The sequence below is a fragment of the Malus sylvestris genome, chromosome 4 (assembly GCF_916048215.2).
Source record: "Malus sylvestris chromosome 4, drMalSylv7.2, whole genome shotgun sequence".
NCBI lineage: Eukaryota > Viridiplantae > Streptophyta > Magnoliopsida > Rosales > Rosaceae > Malus > Malus sylvestris.
In genome coordinates this window covers 30487294-30511694 of record NC_062263.1, presented here as the reverse complement: position 1 = coordinate 30511694, position 24401 = coordinate 30487294, and the positions used below count along the sequence as shown (strand labels likewise).

The 24401-nt window shown below is 38.5% G+C and overlaps 4 protein-coding genes across 7 annotated transcripts; 3 read left to right on the top strand and 1 right to left on the bottom strand.

The window, feature by feature from the left end:
• Nucleotides 1–561: 561 nt before the first annotated feature.
• On the top strand, nt 562–7673 carry LOC126620008 (uncharacterized). Its single transcript, XM_050288463.1, has 12 exons — nt 562–622; nt 3713–3809; nt 4189–4490; nt 4590–4740; nt 5020–5189; nt 5402–5537; nt 5656–5765; nt 6388–6487; nt 6831–6908; nt 7002–7081; nt 7220–7320; nt 7444–7673. Exons 2-12 carry the CDS (start codon nt 3738–3740, stop codon nt 7452–7454), a joined length of 1311 nt encoding a protein of 436 aa, XP_050144420.1. The 5' UTR covers nt 562–622; nt 3713–3737; the 3' UTR covers nt 7455–7673.
• A 612-nt stretch (nt 7674–8285) lies between these two features.
• LOC126618448 (protein LUTEIN DEFICIENT 5, chloroplastic-like) lies at nt 8286–13982 on the top strand. 2 transcript variants are annotated; one of them, XM_050286518.1, is made up of 17 exons: nt 8286–8568; nt 8653–8815; nt 9168–9384; nt 9479–9550; nt 9663–9773; nt 10449–10640; nt 10765–10926; nt 11073–11168; nt 11243–11344; nt 11485–11517; nt 11643–11723; nt 11827–11909; nt 12226–12357; nt 13186–13246; nt 13342–13407; nt 13560–13722; nt 13818–13982. In XM_050286518.1, the coding sequence occupies exons 1-17, from the start codon at nt 8301–8303 to the stop codon at nt 13832–13834; spliced, it is 2019 nt and encodes a 672-aa protein (XP_050142475.1). In that variant the 5' UTR covers nt 8286–8300; the 3' UTR covers nt 13835–13982. The 2 variants fall into 2 exon arrangements, with proteins under 2 accessions (XP_050142475.1, XP_050142474.1); XM_050286517.1 differs by having other exon boundaries at nt 13560–13982.
• A 427-nt stretch (nt 13983–14409) lies between these two features.
• LOC126618449 (sterol 3-beta-glucosyltransferase UGT80A2-like) lies at nt 14410–19481 on the bottom strand. 3 transcript variants are annotated; one of them, XM_050286520.1, is made up of 14 exons: nt 19268–19481; nt 19002–19174; nt 18649–18900; nt 18249–18360; nt 17776–17946; nt 17312–17375; nt 17000–17057; nt 16728–16905; nt 16231–16361; nt 15790–15892; nt 15592–15668; nt 15307–15354; nt 15069–15218; nt 14410–14935 (listed from the first exon to the last, which is right to left on the bottom strand). In XM_050286520.1, exons 1-14 carry the CDS (start codon nt 19383–19385, stop codon nt 14762–14764), a joined length of 1809 nt encoding a protein of 602 aa, XP_050142477.1. In that variant the 5' UTR covers nt 19386–19481; the 3' UTR covers nt 14410–14761. The 3 variants fall into 3 exon arrangements, 2 of the variants coding, with proteins under 2 accessions (XP_050142477.1, XP_050142476.1); XM_050286519.1 differs by having other exon boundaries at nt 19002–19481; XR_007621722.1 differs by lacking the exon at nt 14410–14935 and having other exon boundaries at nt 15118–15218; nt 15307–15482; nt 19002–19481.
• A 475-nt stretch (nt 19482–19956) lies between these two features.
• LOC126618450 (ferrochelatase-2, chloroplastic-like) lies at nt 19957–24204 on the top strand. Its single transcript, XM_050286521.1, has 10 exons — nt 19957–20416; nt 20673–20816; nt 20966–21067; nt 21403–21506; nt 21587–21713; nt 22215–22367; nt 22985–23085; nt 23255–23456; nt 23632–23833; nt 24021–24204. Exons 1-10 carry the CDS (start codon nt 20063–20065, stop codon nt 24074–24076), a joined length of 1545 nt encoding a protein of 514 aa, XP_050142478.1. The 5' UTR covers nt 19957–20062; the 3' UTR covers nt 24077–24204.
• The last annotated feature ends 197 nt before the right edge of the window (nt 24205–24401 follow it).

The following is a 24401-nucleotide window of genomic DNA, read 5'->3' as shown; positions in this document are numbered from 1 at the left end:
TATGGTATCAAAAGGAGTAACCATGAGGGGTAGGTCTTGCAGTCGAGCTTCTTTCTACTTTTGCACTCGAGAGCCAATCTCCGAATGACCCAAGGAAAACCTTTACATGCATTTGTTACCTTTTAAGAGGCCTACGGCCCATAAAAACTATTTACTTGAGACAGTCTCTTGACCAGTAGGTCCTGACACAAAATTAAAATTCTAACTCTTTCAGAGTGATATCTCATTAATGGCTTAGACCCTCCTCAAGGGGTCTTCTTTGTCTTCCACCCAAGCTGCACAAAAAACCAAAGCCAATCCCAGGGAAGCCTGTATGAATTTTGACCTATCACTAGACTTTGTCTTTCACACGTTCTCACAATCTTTCACACATTTCTCACAATCTATAAAGGAAAAGAATAGACACAGCACGAATGGTTGTAAAAGAATTAGGAGTGAACCCCACACATATATATATATATATATTTTTTTTTTTTTGTGAAAAATAGAATTCTTTCTCCTAACGCCACCTGCTTATGTTCAATTAGGTACCGCTTGGTACGCAGACGGGACGGAACAGAACAGGACGGGACAGGACGGGACGGGACGGAACAGAACGAAATGGAGGTTCGTGTTATGTTTGGTATGCATAGGACGGAATGGTTCGGATTTCGTGTTAAATGACTAACTTAGCCTTGTTTGTACAATTTCTGTAGCTTTGTCGTTTTCCTTCGTTTTCTCGGCAACCAATCAGACCCCCAAACAATTACAAGAAGAAAAAAAATGACGAATTAGACCCCCAAACAATTTCTTTCTCTTCAAATCAAACACAGAAAAATTTCAAAATTCATTTCAATCAATTTCTGCAGCGTCGTCATCATCCTTCGTGCAGCATCCACCTTCTTCCCTCCGAACCACTAAACTGTTTCACTCTCTCTCCCCAACTTTCCTCTCCAAATCAGGCGACTCCGTCCTAATCCAATGGTCCGGCATCGACTCGCCCTCCTGACTCGACTGGCTCAGCATCTACTCGCCCCCTTCCTCCCACCACGACAACTTTATAGGATGCAAGTTCCTCTCCTCCGTCCCCACATGGAAATCTGGGTCGGGCTCCATTTCCCTCCCTTTGGTCAATCTCCGATTCAACTACTCCTTCCGGATTTTCGGCTGGAACGAGTCCGAGGTCGACCCTAACCACCTCGACCAGGACCACAACCCCCTCCCCGGCACCACCCACCTGCTCGCCACCTCAGATGACGAGCTTAGCTTCGAATCGGGTCGTGTTCCGGATCAGATCCACCTCGCTTACACGGACGGAGATGACGAGATGCGGGTCATGTTCGTGACGCCAAACGGCATCGAAGAAGAAGAAGGTTTGCTATGGTGACGTCGTCGTTGTTGGATGGGTTTGCTGGGATTGGGTTAGCAGTTGGGTTACTGGGTTTGTGGTGGAGGAAGAGGAGGGCTACGGGAGAGACAAGGGTAGAAGAGAGGGAGGTTACGGGAGAGAAAAGGAGGTAGACAATGTAATTAATGAAAAATAAGAGGGGTATTGTTGTCCAAAAAAATATAATTTTGTGTCCCACGAGATGGAAAAACCCGTTCCAGGGGGGAAGGGGGAACCAAAATCTAACCCATTTTCGTTCCGTGGGACACGCGTTCCACATAATTTTAGCGCACCAAACGTGGGATGGAACGATTCCGTCCCATTCTGTTCCGTCCCATCCCACGTACCAAACGCACCCTTATATACAAAATGAGGAACTGACAAATAGATTAGGATAAGTCTCTTGTACTCGCATCTCTGTTCATGTGGTCTTCGATAAATAATCATGTGGTCTTACTATATCTAGATATTCCATTAATTTGTTAAATGCACATATTCTTATTTCTTCTTATATTAACAATTTTCCGTAAGGAATTTTAATTTGATTGCCATACGTACTAGCTGTTAAAAAATGGATATGTCAATATATTTATGCAATTATGGCAGCTTTTTAAATATTTACTTTCTATGTTTTATTCTAATTGTCTACCTTATTAATTTTTCAAATTTAAAATTATCATATAAAAATTTTAAATTTATTTTATCTATAATATGCATGCAAATAGTTACAGCATTTAAGTTATTCCCTTTTCGGGGTTTCCCTCCTAATTCTAAATATTATACTACTTATGTTGTGAAACTTAACAAGAATCGCAATTGTCTTCTGGATTCACTAACCATTGTAAATTTGTAATGTAGATCATGGTAAATAATAATATTAACGCCAACGTGGGATTTCCTTATTTAGTTTTTTTATTTCATCTTCTTTCCCTTTAGTATTTCTTTACTAAAAATTCCAAAGTTAGTATTTCGACCGGCCTGTATATATATCGACATAAATATTTTATCGGGTTTAAGAATCAATGCCGCAACGCCTCCTCCGCCAATATTCAGTCCTTTGTATGTTTTGTTTTCTAGTAGTATTTCATCTTGCAAGTACTAGTTTAATTTGTAACTTTTTTAGTTTTTAACATTTCAAATTCAAGTTTATGCAAAGGTTATCCAAAATAAAGAGTAGGCGAATATGCATAAAGTAGTTTAGGATTGCCGGCCGAGATGCTCTAGACATGCAAAATGTAGTTTAGAATTGTCGGCTGTATGCTGTGGACAAGCTAAAGGCACCTTAGTGTGTTACCATTCGGAATTTCAAATGTGTCACATCCCGGTTTGGGACGGATCACTTTCCAGGTTCGCTCCACCACCGTAGTAAGATATTGTCCGCTTTGGGCCCCGACTACGCCCTCACGGTTTTGTTTCTGGGAACTCACACAAGAACTTCCTAGTGGGTCACCCATCATGGGAGTGCTTTCGCGCGCTACTCGCTTAACTTCAGAGTTCCGATGGAACCCGAAGCCAGTGAACTCCCAAAAGGCCTTGTGCTAGGTAGGGATGAGAAAATACATTTAAGGATCATTCCCCTGGGCGATGTAGGATGTTACAATCCACCCCCTAGGGGCCCGACGTCCTCGTCGACAAACTTCTGCTAGGGATTGGCTCTGATACCATTTGTCACATCCCGGCCCGGGGCGGATCACTTCCCGTGCCCGCTTCACCACCGTAGCAAGATATTGTCCGTTTTGGGCCCTGACTACGCCTTCATGGTTTTGTTTCTGGGAACTCACACGAGAACTTCCTAGTGGATCACCCATCATGGGAGTGCTCTCGCGCGCTACTCGCTTAACTTCGGAGTTCCGATGGAACCCGAAGACAATAAACTCCCAAAAGGCCTCGTGCTAGGTAGGGATGAGAATATACATTTAATGATCACTCCCCTGTGCGATGTGGGATCTTACAGAATGTACAAAAAATAGCTTAAGGTTTTCGCCAGGGATGCTCTTCAAATGCAAAATGTAGTTTAGGGTTGTCGGCCGAGATATTCTGAATATATAATTTTATGGTTGCTGACGACAATGCTTTGAATAATATGGTGTATCATATGGAAAAAAAGGGTCCACGAGTTTTGTTTGCATTTTCCTTGTTTATTTATTTATTTTTTGAGAAAAGATTTATTATTTTCTTTAGCATATTGTATATTGTTTATGTAATCACATTACATTTTCACTTAGTTCTTTGTGATAACTATTTTTTTTTGGTATAATCGTTCATTTTATTTTGAACTTTTTTTGTCATACTTTTATTTTGTACGTAAAATTTGATTGACATTTTTTGTATTTTTTTTTCCTTCAGGGTCTCTATATATACTTTACTAGCTATGTCAACCAATCAGAGCAACTCCTGCAACAACATCCTTGGAGTCACTTCAAAACCTACAACCGAAAAAGGGGTAATGCGTGAATTCTAGCTTCAATATAAATGGATTTGTAATATGCATGCTTGCCTCCCATTATATATATACAAATCTTAAGAATTTAACAATTAATTATTATTTTAATGTAATAAAAATTAATTATAACTCATTAAATACAAAAACAAGAGCATACATGGCAACGTCAAGCATCAGTTTGAGTGTTGTTCAATGAGATCGTATTATGATTTTGCTTATTATTTTTTAAAATGTTTACTTTTAATCATTTTTCAGTAAGAGCATACAGATGGTACTAAAGTAGACGCATATAGCTAATTAATTATTATATAAAAATAAGCTGATCAATTGTAAAGAATTAAACAAGTTGATCAAATTTTCTTATAATTAAATCCTGCAGCGGGAGCAAATAGAAACTGCTGACCAGCATGTAATGGATGTAACTGTGGCTGATCCTGATTTTAAGGAACAAGTGAAAGTTGCAGTTGATGAGAAAGTTCACGTTGTGGAAAATGAGCAAGTTGTTCTGAACAATGAACAAGTGGACGATCTAGCTGAGCAAATAGAGATGATGAAAGAAGATGAACAGGCAAATGAGAAACCAATTATTTCTGAGAACCAAGAGAATTTAATTGGCGGTGGTGGATTCGATGATGATGAGCAGGATTCTGCAGCAATGCTGCTTCAGCCTCATGATCAACAGTAATATTTATACATATCGTTTTACTATATAGATTAATTCGTTCTCTAATTTTGGGACTAATCATAGATTTAAATTGACATCTTACAATACACAAATAGGCCGGTGGTGGAAGAGCCCCAACCCCAAGAGGCATTTGAGATAGGTGTTGGCGCTGGCAGCAGTCCGGTTACTCCAGGGTTCTACGAGATCCCTTCACTCTCCACTGATTCTGCATTAGCAGGGCCATGGTCACCTTTCTCTTCATCTGCGGTATTATCTCTCTCGTGTACTACTTTATATATTTATATGTATTTCATGTTCAGTCTAATATTATATAGTTATTTCTACAAATAAATTCAAAGGAATTTTAGAATGATATATTTTTGAAATGCTATCCTCACTCTTCTCAACACAAGTTTTCCCTAATATTTTTGTAAATTTGAAGTGCATGACATATTTTGAAATGCCCAATACACAACAACTTCCATATGCATACATGTTATTCCTTTTACTCAATGAGAAATTACCACAGTTATTATTATTGTTTAGGTGGATTATGCACCTGCAGCCAAAGACTCCATGAAGTACACAGTCAACTCTGAGCAAATTCTCATGGGCCATATCCTTGGAATTAATCAGCAGTCAAGTGTTTCTCTGCCAAGCGGCATCCAGCAGTCTTTTCACCAACACTTTCAACAAATGCCTATATGTGTGTGTGTGTAAGCTAACTACCTCAGCATTTTATATTATATTTTTTTGGACAATATTATATAATTAATATTGACAACCATTTTCGGTGCCATATTAGCTATCAGTTATTCACCAATCACTATACTATGAATACTACCAATTCAATATAATTTATAATTAAGATAATTGGTTCCAAATGAATCACATTAACCCTAGCTGCGTTTCTTACTTCTTTATTTAGTTTTCAACAAAACATGGCATCTGAAGACAGCCGAAGCAATCGTATGTTTTTTCCCATTGATGATCAAGTTCCACTGAGGAGCTTCGAAACTGGCATTGCAAGTGGTTACACAAATGCCACCAACAACATCCCAGTGGTGAGGAATTAATTGATATTATTTTTATTTGTGAAATTCGATGATAAAAATGGTCTTCATATCTTACATAAATTAATTTCATATTTTCTATTATGTTGGTTCTTGTCTATATATGCAGGCACAGTTGGATAATGGAAATGGTGGATCCCCCTACATGAGGACGCAGGCAATTGCTTCCTTGAGTTCCCAGCAACCCATGCAGCTGCATCAGCCTGCAACTCTTTCTGGGTATAATTAATTAATCACGTATCAAAAGTGTCCATGAGTTTAATTCTTATAATATATCTCTGTGTGTGTGTGTGTGTAAATTATACATATTTGAATTGAATCTTCTAGTTAATTATTGTCTTATAGTTAAATAATTTTCTCCTATTGATTTTCAAATTTTAATTATTGTTTATAGTTAATTCCCGATTAATCAACCTAGCTGTTGGTATTTTTTTTATTTTTTATGCTGAGTTATTTGGTAATTGGTAGTCTTTTCTTTTTCTGAAAGAGAGTGAGCGAAATGTTATATAACTCATATTAGTTATATATAAGAAAACGGAATGTTATACACAATATTATTAATCCCTTATATTTATATTGGAAAATAGAGAATATGTGACTCGATACATTGGACCTTCTCTTTTAAATTAAAAAAAGTTGAAAAATATTACCTTTGTATCGAGTCATATTTCAATTAAAATAGACATAATATTAGCCAAATTAAATTCCGAAATTTCAAAATTCTCCAGTCAAAATATTAGCTTTCCAAATATGGATTAAATGGAAATTAGTATTCACTAACTCAGTATTGTACTTGCTTTGGAAAAAAAAAAAAAAAGTAATGTTGTTGCATCATATATAGGTCCCCAGAAATCCAATTTCATGGGCTGATGGCAAATCAGTCTACTGCAGCATCCAATGGCAGCCTTCCATCGGCCGGATACCAGAACATCGTCATTCAAGTAAGCATTATTTCTTCCTAAACTTTATAGTATCTCTCTACATAATTTTGTTTCCTTTGACACTGACAATCACAGAACATATATATCACATTTATGAAGTAAATGTGCTTGTTCTTGATTACGTTTAATTGGTCCTCACAGGAACGTGCTTTAAGTACCTTACACACCAGTAACACTTAAAAAACCATAGAAGAATATTCAAAATATCATCACATTCACCTATAGAGAGTAGCTCTGCCTCCTCCATATAAATACATGTAGCAATATTTAGACCTAGCAGACATACACATTACTTTCCACCACCGTCTTAGATCGATATATATGGTTCCGAATCCTTTTTCAGCAAGGGAAGCCTTCGAGCTTTACGAGCGTGAATGCGTACGACCAGCTAGCGGGAGAGTTTCAGAGGCCTGCTGCAACGGTACGTATAGTCTAATTAATCTAATTTAGTGGTTTTTCGTTTTATTTCATTTTATCAGTGATATGATATATATTCTCCATCACATATACGTAGATTCCAATGAACAACTGGCAAGGGAGCATGAATTTTCCAGTTCCGAACTATAGCAACAGTGCTCCAGCTCCTCCCCCTAGGTAATTAATTATTAATCATCTTTTATTATCAAATTCATTGGTTAAATTAATTTCATATGCATGTTATTTTCACTGTCATGTGTACTTTCTATATTCAGCAGTAATCTTCTCAAATTAATTATGTATAATTTCCTGCAGGGCGATCATGAACTCCCTGTATGATCCGAAGTACGAAGCCATGGGGTTACCCATTGATCCGCATCTGCGAATGTTTCTTGCTCAGCAGAGGCGTGAAAATGGTGGGTATTCTCATTAAGTTCTACAGTAATCAGGGTTTATACGTACCAATTAATTAAGTTCGAAAATAGCTAATAACAAATATATTAATATATTCAGCTTTATTTTTTGTGGTTGCATTGCAGGGGGAGAATGATAAGCCATTAGAGCAATGCGGGACAAAACAATAAGAGTTTAATCACTATATTTTGGCTGGAGCCGCTGTTGCAGAAAAGTTGTCGTCTGATTTTTATTTAGTAGTAATAAAATGAAGAACCCCGGAAAGGGATGTGAGACCCAATATCATATACATTGGTGTTCTGGAAACTATATTTGCACTGCATGGTTTTTATTGGTATTTTCGGATGATTAATTGTTCGGTTATTTTCTTTATAGACATATTAAGTTGAGTTTTGGTTAATTATTTTGTTTATTGGTGTGAATATTTGATTGCATGTTTCCGTTTTGATAATCTTAATTCCCATAACAAATAGTCATCTTGCATCTATAATTCAGAACGTACGTATGGATGGTGATTTTGTTGCAATGTTGAATGCGTTGCGTAATTGATGATCAACAAGTGAGTTATACTTGTCTGTATACAATATTGAATACTAGTACACATCCGCTTTAGCCATTTTAGCTACGGTCACTTTTGCAATAAATTATTTAATTTTTGTTTGTTTCAAGACAAGACAACAGATTAGGGTCTTTATGACAAGAATATTTGAGATTAGGACATAAACCGAATTGTAAAGGTGTCATGCATGCGTTTTGGAGAGATTTTTCAATGTGACCGTCATACGAGGTGGTGCATCACATGTTTCTATATAAATGGTGGATTATATGTGTTAAAAAGTTAATAACTTAAAAATTAAAATTTTCCACCACTTACATAAAAACACGTGGTGTACCATCCGTGTTTCTATCACAATTAAAAATTTCTCTGCGTTTTGGGTCGGGTGGGTGAGAAGATACCGAATCTCGACGCAATTGGATTTTAATGGGCGGGTATCTAACTACGAACCCAGCCAAAAGATACTCTATTGCCAACTTCTTGTTGCGCTTGAAGACGGCCACGTTTGGCCTCTGGATTATCATCTTCTTCTTCTTCCTCCTCCCTTCCTCTCTTCCTCAACCGCCAATCCCGACGGCTGAAGGGACACCGCCAATGGCCACTGCCGCCACTATTCCTCTGCTGCAGTTCGTCCCCGCCAAAACCTTCCAGGCCAAGCTCCACTCCAACAGGCTCCGACCCATCAAACAGAGAGGTCCATTTCTCCTGAAAGTTCCGATCTTTGAGCTTTTGCTTAATTCGTACCTTTTTTTGCTGATAAGTTTGGTGGGTTTTGCAGGAAGGTTTGGGTTGTCTACGATTACATGCTCCTCTTCTAATGGCAGAGAGCCTGATTCTGTCGACATCGGTGTGAAGAGCGTGGAGCGGTTGCTGGAAGAGAAGCGGCGCGCCGAGCTTTCTGCTGGGATTGCCTCAGGAGAATTCACTGTGGAGAAATCTGGGTAAATGATTAGTAGTGATTGAAATTCTGCGTTTAGTTTTGATCTGTTTTGGAAGTTTCAGCTGCTTTCGATCAAATTTGCTTAGTAGTTTGTTTAATGAGTTTTGATTATACTAAATTATAGCAAAAGCAAGATGTATAGGTTAAATTTTACTTAGATGTTATGTATTTGGTGGTGAAAAGTCGAAAACTTTTTTTGGTGTTCTTAGTTGTCTGAAGAAAGTCTATTACTTTCTTTTGTTGGATTTGTGGAAGTAGAATATTATCTGGGGAAGCTTTACTTTTGTGTTATTATACATCCACATTTGTGTTTATGCATTCGTAACTCTGAGTCTCTTGAATGTCGTAATTAGTTTTCCATCTCAATTGAAGAGCGGTTTGTCAAAGGTTGGTGTTCCTACGGGGATACTAGATTTCTTGTTCAGCTGGGCTGATGCACCTGAAGACTATCCAAAAATTCCAGAGGCAAAAGGAGCGATCAGTGCCATTCGAAGTGAGGCCTTTTTCATCCCACTATTTGAGCTTTACCTCACATATGGTGGAATTTACAGGCTGAAATTTGGACCAAAGGTTTTTATTTCTAATTTAGACCTCAAACTTAATACATCGTTCCGATGAAAAAAGTTGCTATTCTCAGTGGATTACTTGTTGATTCTTGCTGCAGTCCTTTTTGATAGTTTCTGATCCGGCGATTGCCAAACATATATTAAGGGAGAATTCAAAGGCTTATTCAAAGGTTAATCAATTTGTTAATTTCTTTTCCTGTCCTCTCTCTCTCTAATTTCTTTTCCTGTCCTCTCTCTCTCTCTCTCTCTCTCTCTCTCAATTAATAGATACTTTGTGCACAGGGAATCCTGGCTGAAATTCTAGAATTTGTCATGGGGACTGGTCTCATTCCAGCAGACGGTGAAATATGGCGCAGACGGCGACGTGCTATAGTTCCTGCATTGCATCAGAAGGTAGTTCGTTCCTATCCGTTCTATCTCAGTTGCACCTTTTCAATCTTGTGGAAAAATGTCTCTGTTTTCATTAATTCAATGTTTCCAATAGCAAAACCATCGGCCAAGGCATCCCCAGGACAAAACCTCTTTTAAAATTGCATATCTATATTTGTAGTACAGGGGAAAATTTGGATATTAAACATGACCAAGATCTCTGATATGGAAACCGGAATTAGAATGATTCCGAGAAATTCAATTGTTACTTGCATGAGAAGGTGTTGTGCACCTTGAAATTCTGATGCCACAGTTCTGTGCATCAGAAGGAGCAATTATGAGGACTAGTCATTCTAGAACAGGCATTCAGTTTTTCTCTAGAATGGCAACTCCTCCAAATTGTTCCTTGCAGTTTCTAAGATTAAAATATTTTATACGGTAACCAATCTTCAAAAGTTTGAAGAGCATACTGATTTTGTTCATATATTAAAAAAATTGCTCTTCCTTTATAACAAACACACTTGATTATTAAGAAAACTGCACATAAGAATCTTATGAGCTTGTTCATTTTCTCATGCAATTTGAAGCTACCTCACTGTAAATGTAAACCTTGACACATGCCATAGGAACTATTTGTAACTTTCGTTTAATTGATCAATTTTTATTGTTGATATCTATTTTCATATTTTGTAACTGTAGTATGTAACAGCTATGATTAATCTCTTCGGAGAAGCTACAGACAGGCTTTGCCAAAAGCTAGATGCTGCTGCATCTGATGGGGAAGATGTAGAGATGGAGTCACTTTTCTCCCGTTTGACACTGGATATCATTGGCAAGGCACTTTTTAATTATGATTTTGATTCATTAACAAATGACACTGGGATCGTTGAGGTACTCCTTTCCATTCCTTTTGTCTTAGTTCCAGTTATACAAGGTTCTTTCCTGTTTAGCTTCCACTTATCTTCAATGATTCTCATGATCATTTATTGGTGTCAATCTATTTTGGCTAGAGCAGGCTGTGTACACTGTCCTGAGAGAATCAGAAGATCGTAGTGTTTCACCAATACCAGTATGGGAGATCCCAATATGGAAAGACATTTCACCACGACAAAGAAAAGTCTCAACAGCCCTCAAATTAATTAATACTGCACTGGATGATTTGATAGCAATTTGCAAGGTAAAGCCATCTCAATTGTTTGGCAAAACATGTTTCTGATCACACTCACGCGTATGTATTTTCCTTCAAGATCATACATGGCTGGGCAAGGCTGCTAATCTGGTGCATTATTGCTTTATTTATTATTTTTCATCTGTCATCTGCAGAGAATGGTAGACGAAGAAGAGCTACAGTTTCATGAGGAGTACATGAATGAACAAGATCCTAGTATTCTCCATTTCCTTTTGGCATCTGGCGATGATGTATGTAACCACAAACTATCAGACATGCTCGTCACTAGCTCATATGGTTGAACTTTTTGCTCCCCTGTTTGTAGGTTTCTAGCAAGCAACTCCGTGATGACTTGATGACAATGCTAATAGCTGGACATGAAACATCAGCTGCAGTCTTAACATGGACGTTTTATCTTCTTTCCAAGGTAGCAAATTTGATGCTTGGTAATGGAACTAATTTCTCAATTTTATATTCTTTAGAACATCGTAATACGAATTTTTTACTTGAAGTGCATAAATATAACAACTTGTAAATCTCGGGTGCTTGCTAAATTACTGGCTGCAGGAACCTAGGGTCATGGCCAAGCTCCAAGAGGAGGTATGTTAATGTCTTAATATTATTATTAATGCATCCATATTTTTACGAAAAGATCGATAGGAGTCATGAATACTTTAGCCTATATCATACTGTTTCTTTTTAATTATAACACTTCATGTTCTTAGGTTGATTCCGTTCTAGGCGACAGATTTCCAACCATTGAAGACATGAAGAAACTCAAGTATGCAACTCGAGTGATTAACGAAGTAAGCACATGATCTTTTCTCAGAATGATTAGAAGGTTAACCTTCTAATTAATTTTCAATATGATTGTTTGTTTTTGGTTTGACCTTCCTTCTTCCTGTGTAGTCCTTGAGGCTTTACCCACAACCACCCGTGCTAATTCGTCGTTCTCTTGAGGATGACAAGCTTGGAGACTTCCCTATTAAAAGGTCATACCTGGGATCTATTGATATATATATATATATATATATATATATATTTTTTTTTTTTTTACAAGAACTCTAGCCTTTTCTTTCTTAAACGAGCATATTATTTTTCAAAAGAAAATTTTCTTTCTTGATAGTATGAAATTATCGTACCTAGAATTCACGGTTTTTTTGGGTTTGATGTATAGATTATTTGATACTATTGGAGAAGCATGCTTCTTATTTTTTGCTGAAGAAAGAGAAGCATGCTTTTAGAAAAACACATACATTGAATATTACTATGCAAAAACTAATTCCTTAATTATATTTTCATTTACAGGAATGAGGATATTTTCATTTGTATTTGGAATCTGCATCGCAGTCCAAAACAATGGGATGATGCAGATAAGTTTTACCCTGAAAGATGGCCATTAGATGGACCCAATCCAAATGAGACGAACCAAAATTTTCGGTAATTTTTCTCTCTGCCTCTTGCATGAATCGGATTCATGTCACAAGATAATGTCTGGTATCATTACACTTTTAAATGTGAAACATACAACATCCCACTAAGTGGGGTCAGTTGTATGACTAGAATGTCATTGCGCTCAGTTTTAAATGTGACCTAAAATTATAAAATGGGCTACTACTGCAAATGTTAAGTTTCTTAAGTTACGTATGAAGTTATTCTGTTTTGGAGCTAACGGAGGACTTGGCATAACACCCGACCATAGTGGTGTTCTCGGATTCATACAATTGACCCTACTTAGACCTAGTTTGGGAGTGAGGTGCTTAAAAAAAAAGCACCCATGAAAAAAAGCTGTGAGGGTTTTAGGTGTTTGGTAAACTGAAAAAAAAAGGCTTATTTTGGAAGCTACTGTGAGAATAAGCTGAAATCAAAGGAAAAAGCTGAAGCTGCTATTTGCAGCTTTGGAAAACTGGTTTTTTTTCAAAGCACACGGAGCTACAATGCTTCTTTAATGAAAAGACCCACTATTAGACTGCTTTTTTTTCTTTCCAAAAGCACTTTTACAAAAAAGTTTACCAAACACTCTGCTGATTTATTTCACAGCCGCTTATTCTCACAGCACAGCTGCTTATTCTCACAGCAACTTTTTTTCAAAGCACAGCAATACCAAACCAGCCCTTAGTGGGATAAGACTTTGTTGTTATCATTGCTTGAAGTTATTTTGTGCTATCTTCGTTGAGATGGGATTGAGGGTTAGATTTTCTTTTGAGGTTTCATGTAAAGTATCTACGTCTTTTTACAGATGAATGACTCTGGTAGTTATTGTTTCAGTTACTTGCCCTTTGGTGGAGGACCACGGAAATGCGTAGGTGACATGTTTGCCACATTCGAGGTAATGTAAATATTTGAACTTGGTGAATGAGAAACACTTACTTTTTCATGCTCTAACGACGACCGTTTACAAACTTTAACGTTGCTGATTGACAGACTGTTGTAGCTCTTTCGATGCTTGTTCGAAGATTTAACTTTCAAATGGCACTAGGCGCTCCCGAGGTAAGTATCCCTATGTTGTTTCGTGCGTGTATTATTTATAGCCTAACCGGAGCTTTTCGAAGCGTGATTCTTAAACACGGTAGTTGTTAGTGGTGTTGTGAAGAACCACAAGAAGTTTTATGATTCTATCTAACGAATGGTTCTCCGAGCAGGTCAAGATGACAACGGGAGCCACCATTCACACGACGGAAGGGTTGAAGATGACAGTCACTAGGAGGATAAAACCTCCGATCGTTCCCACATTGGAGATGCCTTCATTTGAAGTGGATACGCCCGTCGGTGTCCCAAAAGGGGATTCTGTAGTTGGTCAGAAAGGTGAGGTTTCTTCTGCTCATCCTTGATTATTTTACGTTCCGATGTGTTTGATGTGCTTCGGTTAAATCTTATGCTCGACGATGTGAGGTCTGTAGATAATGCTATAAATTGAGAGGGCGGCGCTAGTTAATAAGATGCAAGTGCATACCCGCGGTCCTGCCACAGACAAGGGTTGCAAAACTTAGAAGAAAATGTGTTTGTATAGTTCATTTGAAGCATATTTAACTCATCAATATAGTTCTTAATCAGCATTGTTGGTAGAGTCCCCCCGACGAGTCATCGCGCTCTGTAAATCTGTCAATCTACTTTGTTTCTCGTATGAATGGGGATCATTTGCTCGGAATTCTCAACGAACGGGAGGGACTTACTCCAGTAGTTAACTAACTTGACGGAACATACTGATGAACGTATCAAATGTCACCTGATCCTACTCTATCTGAAGCTGCTCAATTTTAGCAAATGCTAAGTTAAACTTCAAGCGAGAGCCAGCAGCCAGAACCTGCTTAGTAGCAACCGAACCCACCCGAGGATCTCGAACACAAAAATTTTAAGGAAAACTAATGTCAAAAGCTTGAAAACTTTGAGTTTTAACGATAATGACAAAATAAGAGGTAAAGTGAATAGTATCAGATTTGACTTTTTAATGTAAAAATGTGGTTTTTTGTTAAAGTAAACAGTACCGTGGACTTTTCGTTAAAATTCCCAAAATTTTATGCCAGAAAGCAATTAGAACTCAGCCAAAAACCAACCCACAACCTGAAGAAGCAATACAATGCAGAGAGAGCCAGTAGCAGCCAAGCCGACAAAAGGAAAATCCTATCAACCAGGAAACTAGGAACAAGTATTCTACTATTGCAAGCGAAAAGATACTAACATGCTTTCGACGGAGAAGGTGAGGCGATGGAGGTGGTGTAACGTTAAAGAAACCTACGCTTACCAATTACAGGATAGCGGAACTTGACATGGTCTGATTAGTACTGGATTAGTGATCAGCCTAAACATACATGGAATCGTCGCTGTCGAGAATCATGTGTGGGAATTAGCCAAAACATCTCCTGATGGATAATAGCCCTTTTCTAGCTGGCAATGACTGATCGGGTTCGCCATCATCGGATCTATTGCAAGGAAAGTGCCTATGAAAGGCCTTCACCGCTCCCCTGACCCCGTCTTCGTTATCCATGGCCTTCGCAATTTCTATGGCGCACTCTTTAACCTTTCAATGGAGAAGTTACGTACTTGTTAAACTACTGCGTGTGCGGGTGTGAGAATTTTACACGAAAAAATGACAATTCAAAGCACCAGACATATGTGAATCACTTGAAGTTAGAAAAGAAAAAGGTAAGTACCTTTGGATCTAACATAAAGCGTATGGCATCAACCAACTTGTCAAGCGAGAATTCCTCAACCGGGATGGGTGCAGGACCGACACCTCTGGCATGCACCCTCTCACCCCAAAACGGCTGGTCCCCGAAGAATGGTATAATTGTAGTCGGACACTAAAAAGAACACAAGAGTATCACCCATATATAAGCCACTAAATCATTCACAAATATAAGATTTCCTAAGAATAGTATTATCAGTTACCGCAGCTTTCAGACCAGCAGCAGTTGTTCCAGCACCGCCATGATGTACCTAAAACGAATTTCCATATCCAATCGAAACCAAGTTCATTCGGAAAGCAAACAAAGTACAAGCAAAAGCTAAACCAAGGAGGAAAACCAACGACAAAAAAGTGCGTCCAGCTTATGCATGACAACAGACTGCAAGGGAGATACCATTTCGGCACAACTGTGAGAGAATGACGTCGTGCACACCGTGCAGTGAAGTCTCAAACAATCAAAAAGAGTTTAAAAGCAAATTAGAATTTACCACAGCAGAGCATCGTTTGAATAGCCAATCATGGGGGCAATTGTCCACCAAGTACACAGAATCACTAGGTTCTACCGCTGGAAAGACAAATATACAATGGTTTTCAGATGTAAAGAAGCAACAATGTGCTTGTGAAAACCATAGATATAATATTATATGTATAGATTTATCTTGTTTTATTAAAGAATCAAGACTTACAATTACCAAGGCCACCCCAGCCTCTGTTGATAATGCCTCTCTGTCCAGTTATTTCCAGAGCTTGAAGAATAATATCGGTCATTTTCTCCGGTTCTTGAAGAGGCTGTTACAATACCGCAACAAAGGGAAAACATTAGCATGTAGCAAGACAATTTAATAAATGTTCAATCAATTGACCTTAACTATACAATTCACGGGTATCCTCTGCATTAGAAATGTCTCATTCATATCAGATATTGAACAACTGAGCAAAGTGGACAATTTGTCATGAATAAAACCCCCACAGCCTATTGGTTGGGGGGGGGGGACCGACATGATGGCGATCAGTCGGTGGTGATGTGTGGTTTTGGCTATTACGGTTTCGTTGGAAATAAACAAGTAGGTTTTTGAGTGTATGGAGGAAACAACATGAATAGAAAAAGCTGCAAAGAAAAAACTCACCAGGCTACCAAATCCAATATAGACAGGCTCGTCACCAGCTTCAAGCCACTTCGCAAGTGGCTCTGGGGGTTCATAATTTGAAGCAAGGTCAAGAAAACAAAACCCAACAACATCAATATTCGGTCCCCAATCTGCCAGACAAGTGAAAACCAAAGCATATTAGCAAATAATCAGCACACTGTGTTCTCATTTGGTCAAGCTAGTATATTTCTACCCTATCAAATCAAATTCCAGGAGGCTTCTGTAATAATATTAGCACATTATTTCTGGAACAAGAAGCCCATGTATCATGACAAAGCTTATCTAGTTCGCAACCACTATGAGTATTTTGAAATGACCATGTATCTCTATCATATCTTCAGCAAGAAATTCTAACCAATTAATTTTCCATTACGACATTCAATATCAGTTCATTTAACATGGAAGAATCTGTGACTTCATATCAAGTCAATACATGCAAAGTTTTCATCTGAAGGAAAAAGATTTAAATATACGACCTTTAGGTTTGGGAACAAGATGAGGACTCCATATATACCCATGGGGCACGTCAGGTTGAGAACTATAGTTTCCACTTAAATATGTGATAGGTCTCAGCTTCAGCATTTTCTTCCTAAACTCATTTATCATGTCTCGAATTCCTAGCCAAATTAATGCATCGACTATTTGATATGATAGCTGGAAAGAAAAGAAAAATCTGTTTAATTACATAATATAGGCCTGGCAAACAAAAGTATCAGTAAGGTAGAAAAGGAAATCATATGAGACTCACTCTATATCCAATCGGTTGCGTGACACGGGATAGAGGATGGGGGAATTCATTCGTAGGCCTGAGAAAAGGTAAATAGTTATCAAGCGATAAATCAAACAACACAGAATATTTCATGATTTGCTGTTTTTCTGTCTTTTATCAGTACGTTTAAAGTACATATGCATGAACAGTCCATATATTGAATAATCAACTGTGTGGGGATGAGAAATGTGTCACACCAAAATGAACAATGGACGATGCAACCGAAATCCAAGAAGATAATCATTGAGCAAAATATATCAGCATTTGATCTAACACAGAGACAACACTTACGTCCATGGCATTGTAAAGAATATATGAAGCGGTACTTTTAGTGCCTCAGCGACATGAGAGTGCCCTGGACAAGTGTTGGCAAAGTTAGGAGTCCACTAAATGATTTCAAACAATACATATATTCATTCTTCTTCTGATATCAAATCAACCATGCAGATAATATATAAAGATATTCTCGTAATTGTTATCTCCAAAGAACATAGGCATGGAGACTTTCGGAGCTTTTCAAGTGGTTAAGGCTATTACCCCATGCATCCATCATCATTGTCAGTGGAAGACTGCCTTAAACACATCAATATGTGCTGGAAGGTTCTTCAATTATTTCAACGGTAACAGAAACCACAAACACATAAACACCTTGTGCTCTTATTAAAGCCAAAAATTGCGTGTGGCCAATTCAATTTTTTGAAGAATGATTGATGCTTAAAAACCCAGAAGAATATTATAAGATGACGAAATCTAACCATAGGCTGGTGGGTTGGCAATTATTGCTTCTGCTTTAAATGGAACTTTGGAATCGGGATCAGGTTCCTTGCATGCAGGAAGTAAAGAAAAAATTATTTCCCTTAACTGCTGTCGCTGAATTGATATTTCCGAAGGTCCTGATGGCAAGAAACCTTTATTCTTGACCATATCTGTAAAGAAACAAATGCATAGCATCAATACAAAACCCATAAAAAGACAGGCATGTTTACGTTTGTGTGTTTTTTAAGTAACATACAAACAAATTATCCTGAATCATATGTGTTTATACGTCCAAGATTGCTTTGTAATGATCCAAGCAAGGAGAACAAGGTACATGAAAATTACACCCTCAATGTCTAAATAAGTTTGCAAAACAAGAATTTTAGCAATTACCAAATGATGAAATAACCAGACCAAAAACTCATCATTAAATTACGCAGGGTACAGAAAAGAAAACAGAATCTGCACTTACAACCAGCAAGAACTTTTGGATCTCCACCTAAAGGATAGAACTCCAACCCAGCAGTAAGGACAAAATCTTTGAAATTTGCATGAGTCGCTAGCCTAACCCTATGGCCATATTCCTGCAAGCAAACACATCCATCAATTCACAAAAAGTAAGGGGTAAGCCTCGCAAGAAGAGCTATATTTTCTTTTCACCCATCGCCTCTGAAATTTCCACCATGAAAAGTCAAATTTTCAAAGGACTCAACTGAGAACATTAAGAAACCCGAACACGAGCATATATCCAGCAAAAGATCACAAATTCTCTCACAAATGATGTCAACATTGCTAACTAACTAATTACACGAAAAATCATGAAACATTTCACTGATAAGTTCTCAATAGCTAAAAGAAAATCAATGCAAGACCTGCAAACGTTTTCCAATGGCAACAAACGGCTGCACATCTCCTCGCGTGCCGACAATAAGCATTACAATTTGCAACGGAGGTATATCTCGAACTTCAGCTTCCGTTTCGCCGAAAGCTTCTGCACCAGAAGCTGCTTCACTGTGAGCAGCTCCAGTTCCGAAATCCAGATACTGTGGTTTAATATCTCCGGGAACGTCAAATTGCACCGTTCCGTCATCTTTCACTGTTGCCAGCTGCTTTATATATTTCCGCTGCAGAATTTCAAAGTAGTTCTAATTCAATCCTAGAAATTTCAAGTAGTAAATTCTAAAAATATTAAATTTGAAAAACTTAAAAAATTTAAATTCAGTACCTTTTTTCTAAAAGGAGTTCTTTGATCGAAGAGCTTGGCGAGAGTCACAGACAACGCCTGGTTCTGACTCAATCTCGCGCTGGCAGTGAGTTGACTCGAACCAGACGATGTACGGACGGCGGATGATGATTCTCCGGATTTTCTCTCTGTTTGCACATCCCTCTCCAACTTCCCTACGAAATCCGCATTTTTCCACAAATTCGAAACCAAAGTTACGAAAAAGACAATGCCAATGAAGAAGAAGACTAAGAAGGCGACGACGGAACCTGAGGAAGCGGTGGCATATTCGTCATTAGGATTGGGAGGGACTTCGGCTTCGAAATAGACGGACATGTCGCTGGAGCTGCCGGAATGGCTCCGGCGGTCGTCGGCGGAGGACCCCATAATGGATTCGCGGCGAGAGATATATTCTCTCTCGAAGTTTGGCGATAAATGGGGAAGGTACCGGAATGCTCTTTCTGCTTCGAGTTTTTTTTTTTTTTTTTTTAATTTTTTTTAAGGCAAGACAAGGGTGGCACGCCACGAATATCCACTCACTTTGAGCGCCGAAAAAACTTACAGATGTATTTTAATCTTTTTCAATCGTAAGATTAACTTTTATATCACAGCAAATTTCGAACACTAAATTCCTAATTTTTAATTTTAAAGAAATTTCATAATCCGTAAAAAAAAAGAAGAGAAGAGGAGAGAGGTGTCACGTAGAGGAAAAAGAGTTGGAATTGCCTACTGGACACGTATCTCAAAGGGAGGGCGCCAAATACAACGTATTAAACCTGACCTAACAACCGACCACACCGGGAAAAATGGATTTTTTTAAATTTTTTTTAAACCGCGAATCCGGATAGGATTAAGTGATGGGAGCGTCACGGGTCCGGTTCAAACCCGATTGAATGGGGATTCAAATCCTACAGAAGAGAGAGAGAATGAGAGTGGCTCGAAGCACGCCACGTGTATTAACCGCGCACTCAGCACCCGTAGCCAAACGCCTATCTCTTGTTCTCCTCTCTCTACTCTGTACACTCTGCAAGTTGCCCTCTCACTCTCAATCGAGGCCTGGGGCAATGGCGGCCGAATCCATAGCAAGGCTACCGTGGACAATCTCCTCCTCCATCGACCACCGCCTTCAGCGGCGCGGAGGTTTATTCTGTGCCTCTCACAGTCACACCTTGGCAGCTCCAGATAGAAATTGCGTCGTGGCCAGATACTCCTCGACGCAATCCTCTCTGCTGCTCTCGAAGAGCTCTCTTCGGAAATCCCTGCCGCCGATAAAGGCGTTGGTGGCGTCGGAAACTTTGGATGTTGCAACGACGCCGATCAACGGCGATGATAAAGTCGGAGTCTTGCTGCTTAACCTCGGTGGGCCCGACACTCTCGACGACGTCCAGCCCTTCTTGTTTAACCTCTTCGCCGACCCGGTAACTTCCTCGGGCTTTTATTTTCGGGATTTTTTGAGTTTAATTTCTCAATTTAGTAACTTTAAAGTGTGTGAATTTGAATTTAGTAACTTTATAAGTGTGTGAATTTGAATTTAGAAAATTTTAAGTGTATGAATTTGACTGTAGTGAATTTAAAGTGTGTGAATTTGAATTTAGTAACTTTAATTTGTATGGATTTAAATTGGAACTTATTGTATTGGGTAGTGATTTTGAATGTGTGTGGAAAAATGGGCAGGATATCATTAGACTGCCAAGGTTGTTTCGGTTTCTTCAGAAGCCATTGGCGCAATTTATATCCGCACTGAGGGCGCCAAAGAGCAAAGAAGGCTACGCCTCCATTGGTGGCGGCTCTCCTCTGCGACGAATAACTGATGCACAGGCATGAACTCTCTAACTTTCTCTTCACATTGACCTCAAGTTCTGTTAAATAACTTAAATTGCATGCATATCGTAGAAAGTGTAGCGCTTTGAGCTTGATGGAAATGCTGTCTAATCTGAATTTCATTTGGTTCCCTTTTCTTCATTCAGGCAGAAGAGTTGAGGAAGGCCCTTTATGCGAAGGATGTCCCGGCAAAAGTGTACGTGGGAATGCGTTATTGGCATCCATTTACTGAAGAAGCTATAGAAGAGGTATTTTGGTATGCTTTCATCTTGATTTTCGATGTATCTGTCAATGATATCTGAGTTATGTACTTATTAGAGTTTACATTGTCTTGTACAATAAACAAATATATAGTTTTTGTTGAATCATCCCACTTCAATTTTTGCTTCACAAATTACTTGAGACATGCTCTTCTGTCTTTAACTATGGTGCCACTTAATAATAATGGTTGTTCCGCACTGTTGTCAAGTCTTGGGTTAAGTCCAATTGAACAGGTAACATGCAAATGTGTTATGAGATTTAGATTTTCGATTGGGGTTAAAAGTTCATGGATCAGGTTATTGATTTTAAAAATATGTTGTAGATTAAAAGAGATGGAATTACAAAGCTTGTTGTCCTTCCACTTTATCCGCAATTTTCAATATCGACTAGTGGTTCAAGCCTTCGGCTCCTGGAGAGTATATTCCGGTGATGTCTAACTCTAACTATGTTTTCCCATATCAGTGCCTCAAATTATAATCTTTAAACTGACCCGATAAGTTCATCAGGGAGGATGAATATCTTGTCAACATGCAGCACACAGTTATACCATCTTGGTACCAGCGTGAAGGGTACATAACGGCAATGGCAAATTTGATTGAAAAAGAGCTTCAGCGTTTTGACAGCCCTGAGGAGGTACTGTTAAATCGTTCTTTTTTGCATTGATTTTCATGTCTCTAAGTGAGTTACTTATCCTGCATTTTGAACTAAGTGAAAGAAAAACTACCTCTTAGGGTTTTACAATTCTCATGGCAGACCAAAGGTTCCTTTAATATCTATTTAGTGGGGGATATTGGGAATCGTCTTATTATGCCATGTTTGCTAATAAGTTTTCGAAAGAGGCTGCCGCAAAAATCATGCTATCTCGCTGTAACTTTCCTTTCTTCCATTAGAAAGTGACACATTTGGATATGGTTTCTTAGCGGTTGAGTGTTACTGTAGTAAATTTTTAGTGCTGCAGGAGACTACGGTTATGTCCTCTTCAGTTTTGGTGTATAAATGTATGGTATAATAGTCAATTTTTTTCTGTTCTGCTGTAGCTTTTCTCTTACTGACACCGAAGTTCCAAAACGAAATTACTTGTCATATCATACTGGTGTAAATGTCAGTGTGCTTATTTAGTAATGTGCATTGCAGGTAATGATATTCTTTAGCGCACATGGGGTGCCACTTGCATATGTGGAAGAGGCTGGTGATCCATACAAGGCTGAGATGGAGGAATGCATAGATTTGATAATGGAAGAGTTGGAAACGAGAAAGATAACTAATGCGTACACCCTTGCCTATCAGGTGTGTTTGTGCTTTTAATTTGATCTAATTTTAATTATCTTCACGTTTAGAACTATCAATAGTTAAAGTTCACTTTATCTAGAGCTCTTTTTGTCTTTTAAATTCCAAACATTCTGGTAAGTATGTTCAAATGAAGAGAAGAGTCATGGAACAAATCAAAACATCATAATATATGAGAAGAAAGGGAAACTAGAACTTGCTTAGTGCAGATGCAGTGGCCATTGAGTTGTGACTTGTGAGTCCACAGTGATGGAGAGGTGGAAGAGTGCAAAGCAATTCTGGACAATATATTTATGTAAATAAAAGAAGTAGCAGTTGTTGTAGCCCCTTATGCGCATGTATACTTAAGAGTTTTTTTCTTAAAGAAGTACATCAGAAAGTGATCCTTGATAAACAAGCAAACAAAATACTAATTCAAAATCGGAAATAATATCTAAATAAATCCTAGGAAACATGAATAGGGATACGTTAGGGCTTTCATGAATAGGGATAGATTTTTCAAATATCATGTACTTATCATTTTTTGTTTAGATTTATTTATTGTATTCCATATCTGTCTTATACATCCACGATATATTCTCTGTGACTTGGTTGATAGTTAGTGAATGTTCTTACAGAGCAGAGTTGGACCTGTGGAGTGGTTAAAACCTTACACGGATGAGACAATAATTGAGCTTGGGCAGAAGGGAGTTAAAAGGTTGCTGGCAGTCCCAATAAGGTAATTGTTGTCATCTTTTGTTTCCCCCATTGCTAGCTGTATATTAACTGCATCCTCTCTCATATTGTGGAAATTAGTTCCGTGTCATTAAACCCATTCCACATTCGAACATATGTATGAATTGTGGAAATTAGTTCCGTGTCATGAAAGTTTGATGCCTGATCCACAGCTTTGTCAGTGAGCATATTGAAACTCTAGAAGAAATCGATGTTGAGTACAAAGAATTGGCTCTGAAATCTGGTATAGAGGTTTGGGGGCGTGTTCCCGCACTAGGATGTGAACCCACCTTCATTTCCGACTTGGCAGATGCGGTGATTGAGAGCTTGCCATATGTTGGAGCTATGGCAGTCTCACATATTGAAGCTCGACAGGTAAACTCTCTCCTGAACAATGTTGTGTCGTGTGTGCCGTCTGCATGCTTGAGTGCATGGGTGGTGGCAGAATCTGACTTAATAGTATCAGTTTTCATTTGTTTGTCCCTGCTGTTTTATAGTATCAGTTTTCATTTGTTTGTCTTTGGATGGTGGTTCGGGTATTTTATTGCAGTCTTTAGTTCCACTTGGGAGTGTGGAAGAGTTGTTAGCGACATATGATTCACAGCGTAGGGAGCTACCGGCACCTGTGACAGTTTGGGAATGGGGTTGGACAAAAAGTGCCGAGACTTGGAACGGAAGAGCAGCTATGTTGGCAGTGGTGGTTCTTCTGGTCCTAGAAGTCACCACCGGGGAAGGGTTTCTGCACCAATGGGGTATATTGCCCTTACATCGTTAAATCTAACCTCTATATCTTTCTCCCCTCTCCCTTGCCCTCTTCTTCTTTCTATATCTTACTTAAATGTACCTCTTCATAGCATCGAGCCTCCTTTTTTCTCTCCTCCCATACATGTAAGTTACATACTGATGCATTTGAGTCCCGCTTACACGATCGGATTTCAGCTGTCCAGGTGCAGCACTCTGTGGGGAAAAAAGTTGAAAACTTGTATGATGTATAAATCGTCTGTAATTCGTATCGCACAATGTTCTGTGAAAGTTTTGAGCTCTACTTTGACACGTTTTCTTGGGGTTGAACTCTCGTTGTTCAATGGCAAGAAGCTAGCCTAAATTCAAATATTCAAAGCAATTTGTGCACTTAGGCAGATGATTACTGGTTGAGTAGGAACCAACCTTACATGGTTTTTGGTTATTTTCGTCTAGTTTGAACGTTAATGTGCGCACATTGTTATATATATATATATGTATATGATGATTATTTTTAACTGTTGGATCGAATGTGAATGAATCGAAAAAAAATCAAAGCACATAAATTAACAAGGGATG

Coding starts and splice junctions, on each gene's coding strand:
- LOC126620008 (XM_050288463.1), top strand. CDS start 3,738: ATGTCAACCAATCAGAGCAACTCCTGCAACAACATCCTTGGAGTCACT. Junction 5,190..5,401: donor ATGCCTATATGTGTGTGTGT/GTAAGCTAACTA, acceptor TTCTTTATTTAG/TTTTCAACAAAACATGGCAT. Junction 6,909..7,001: donor TTCAGAGGCCTGCTGCAACG/GTACGTATAGTC, acceptor ACATATACGTAG/ATTCCAATGAACAACTGGCA.
- LOC126618448 (XM_050286517.1), top strand. CDS start 8,301: ATGGGCGGGTATCTAACTACGAACCCAGCCAAAAGATACTCTATTGCC. Junction 11,724..11,826: donor CAACTCGAGTGATTAACGAA/GTAAGCACATGA, acceptor CTTCCTGTGTAG/TCCTTGAGGCTTTACCCACA. Junction 11,910..12,225: donor GGAGACTTCCCTATTAAAAG/GTCATACCTGGG, acceptor TTTCATTTACAG/GAATGAGGATATTTTCATTT.
- LOC126618449 (XM_050286519.1), bottom strand. CDS start 19,385: ATGGGGTCCTCCGCCGACGACCGCCGGAGCCATTCCGGCAGCTCCAGC. Junction 18,901..19,001: donor GAACTCCTTTTAGAAAAAAG/GTACTGAATTTA, acceptor GAAATTCTGCAG/CGGAAATATATAAAGCAGCT. Junction 15,669..15,789: donor CTGGGGTGGCCTTGGTAATT/GTAAGTCTTGAT, acceptor TTGTCTTTCCAG/CGGTAGAACCTAGTGATTCT.
- LOC126618450 (XM_050286521.1), top strand. CDS start 20,063: ATGGCGGCCGAATCCATAGCAAGGCTACCGTGGACAATCTCCTCCTCC. Junction 20,417..20,672: donor TTAACCTCTTCGCCGACCCG/GTAACTTCCTCG, acceptor AAAAATGGGCAG/GATATCATTAGACTGCCAAG. Junction 20,817..20,965: donor GACGAATAACTGATGCACAG/GCATGAACTCTC, acceptor TTCTTCATTCAG/GCAGAAGAGTTGAGGAAGGC.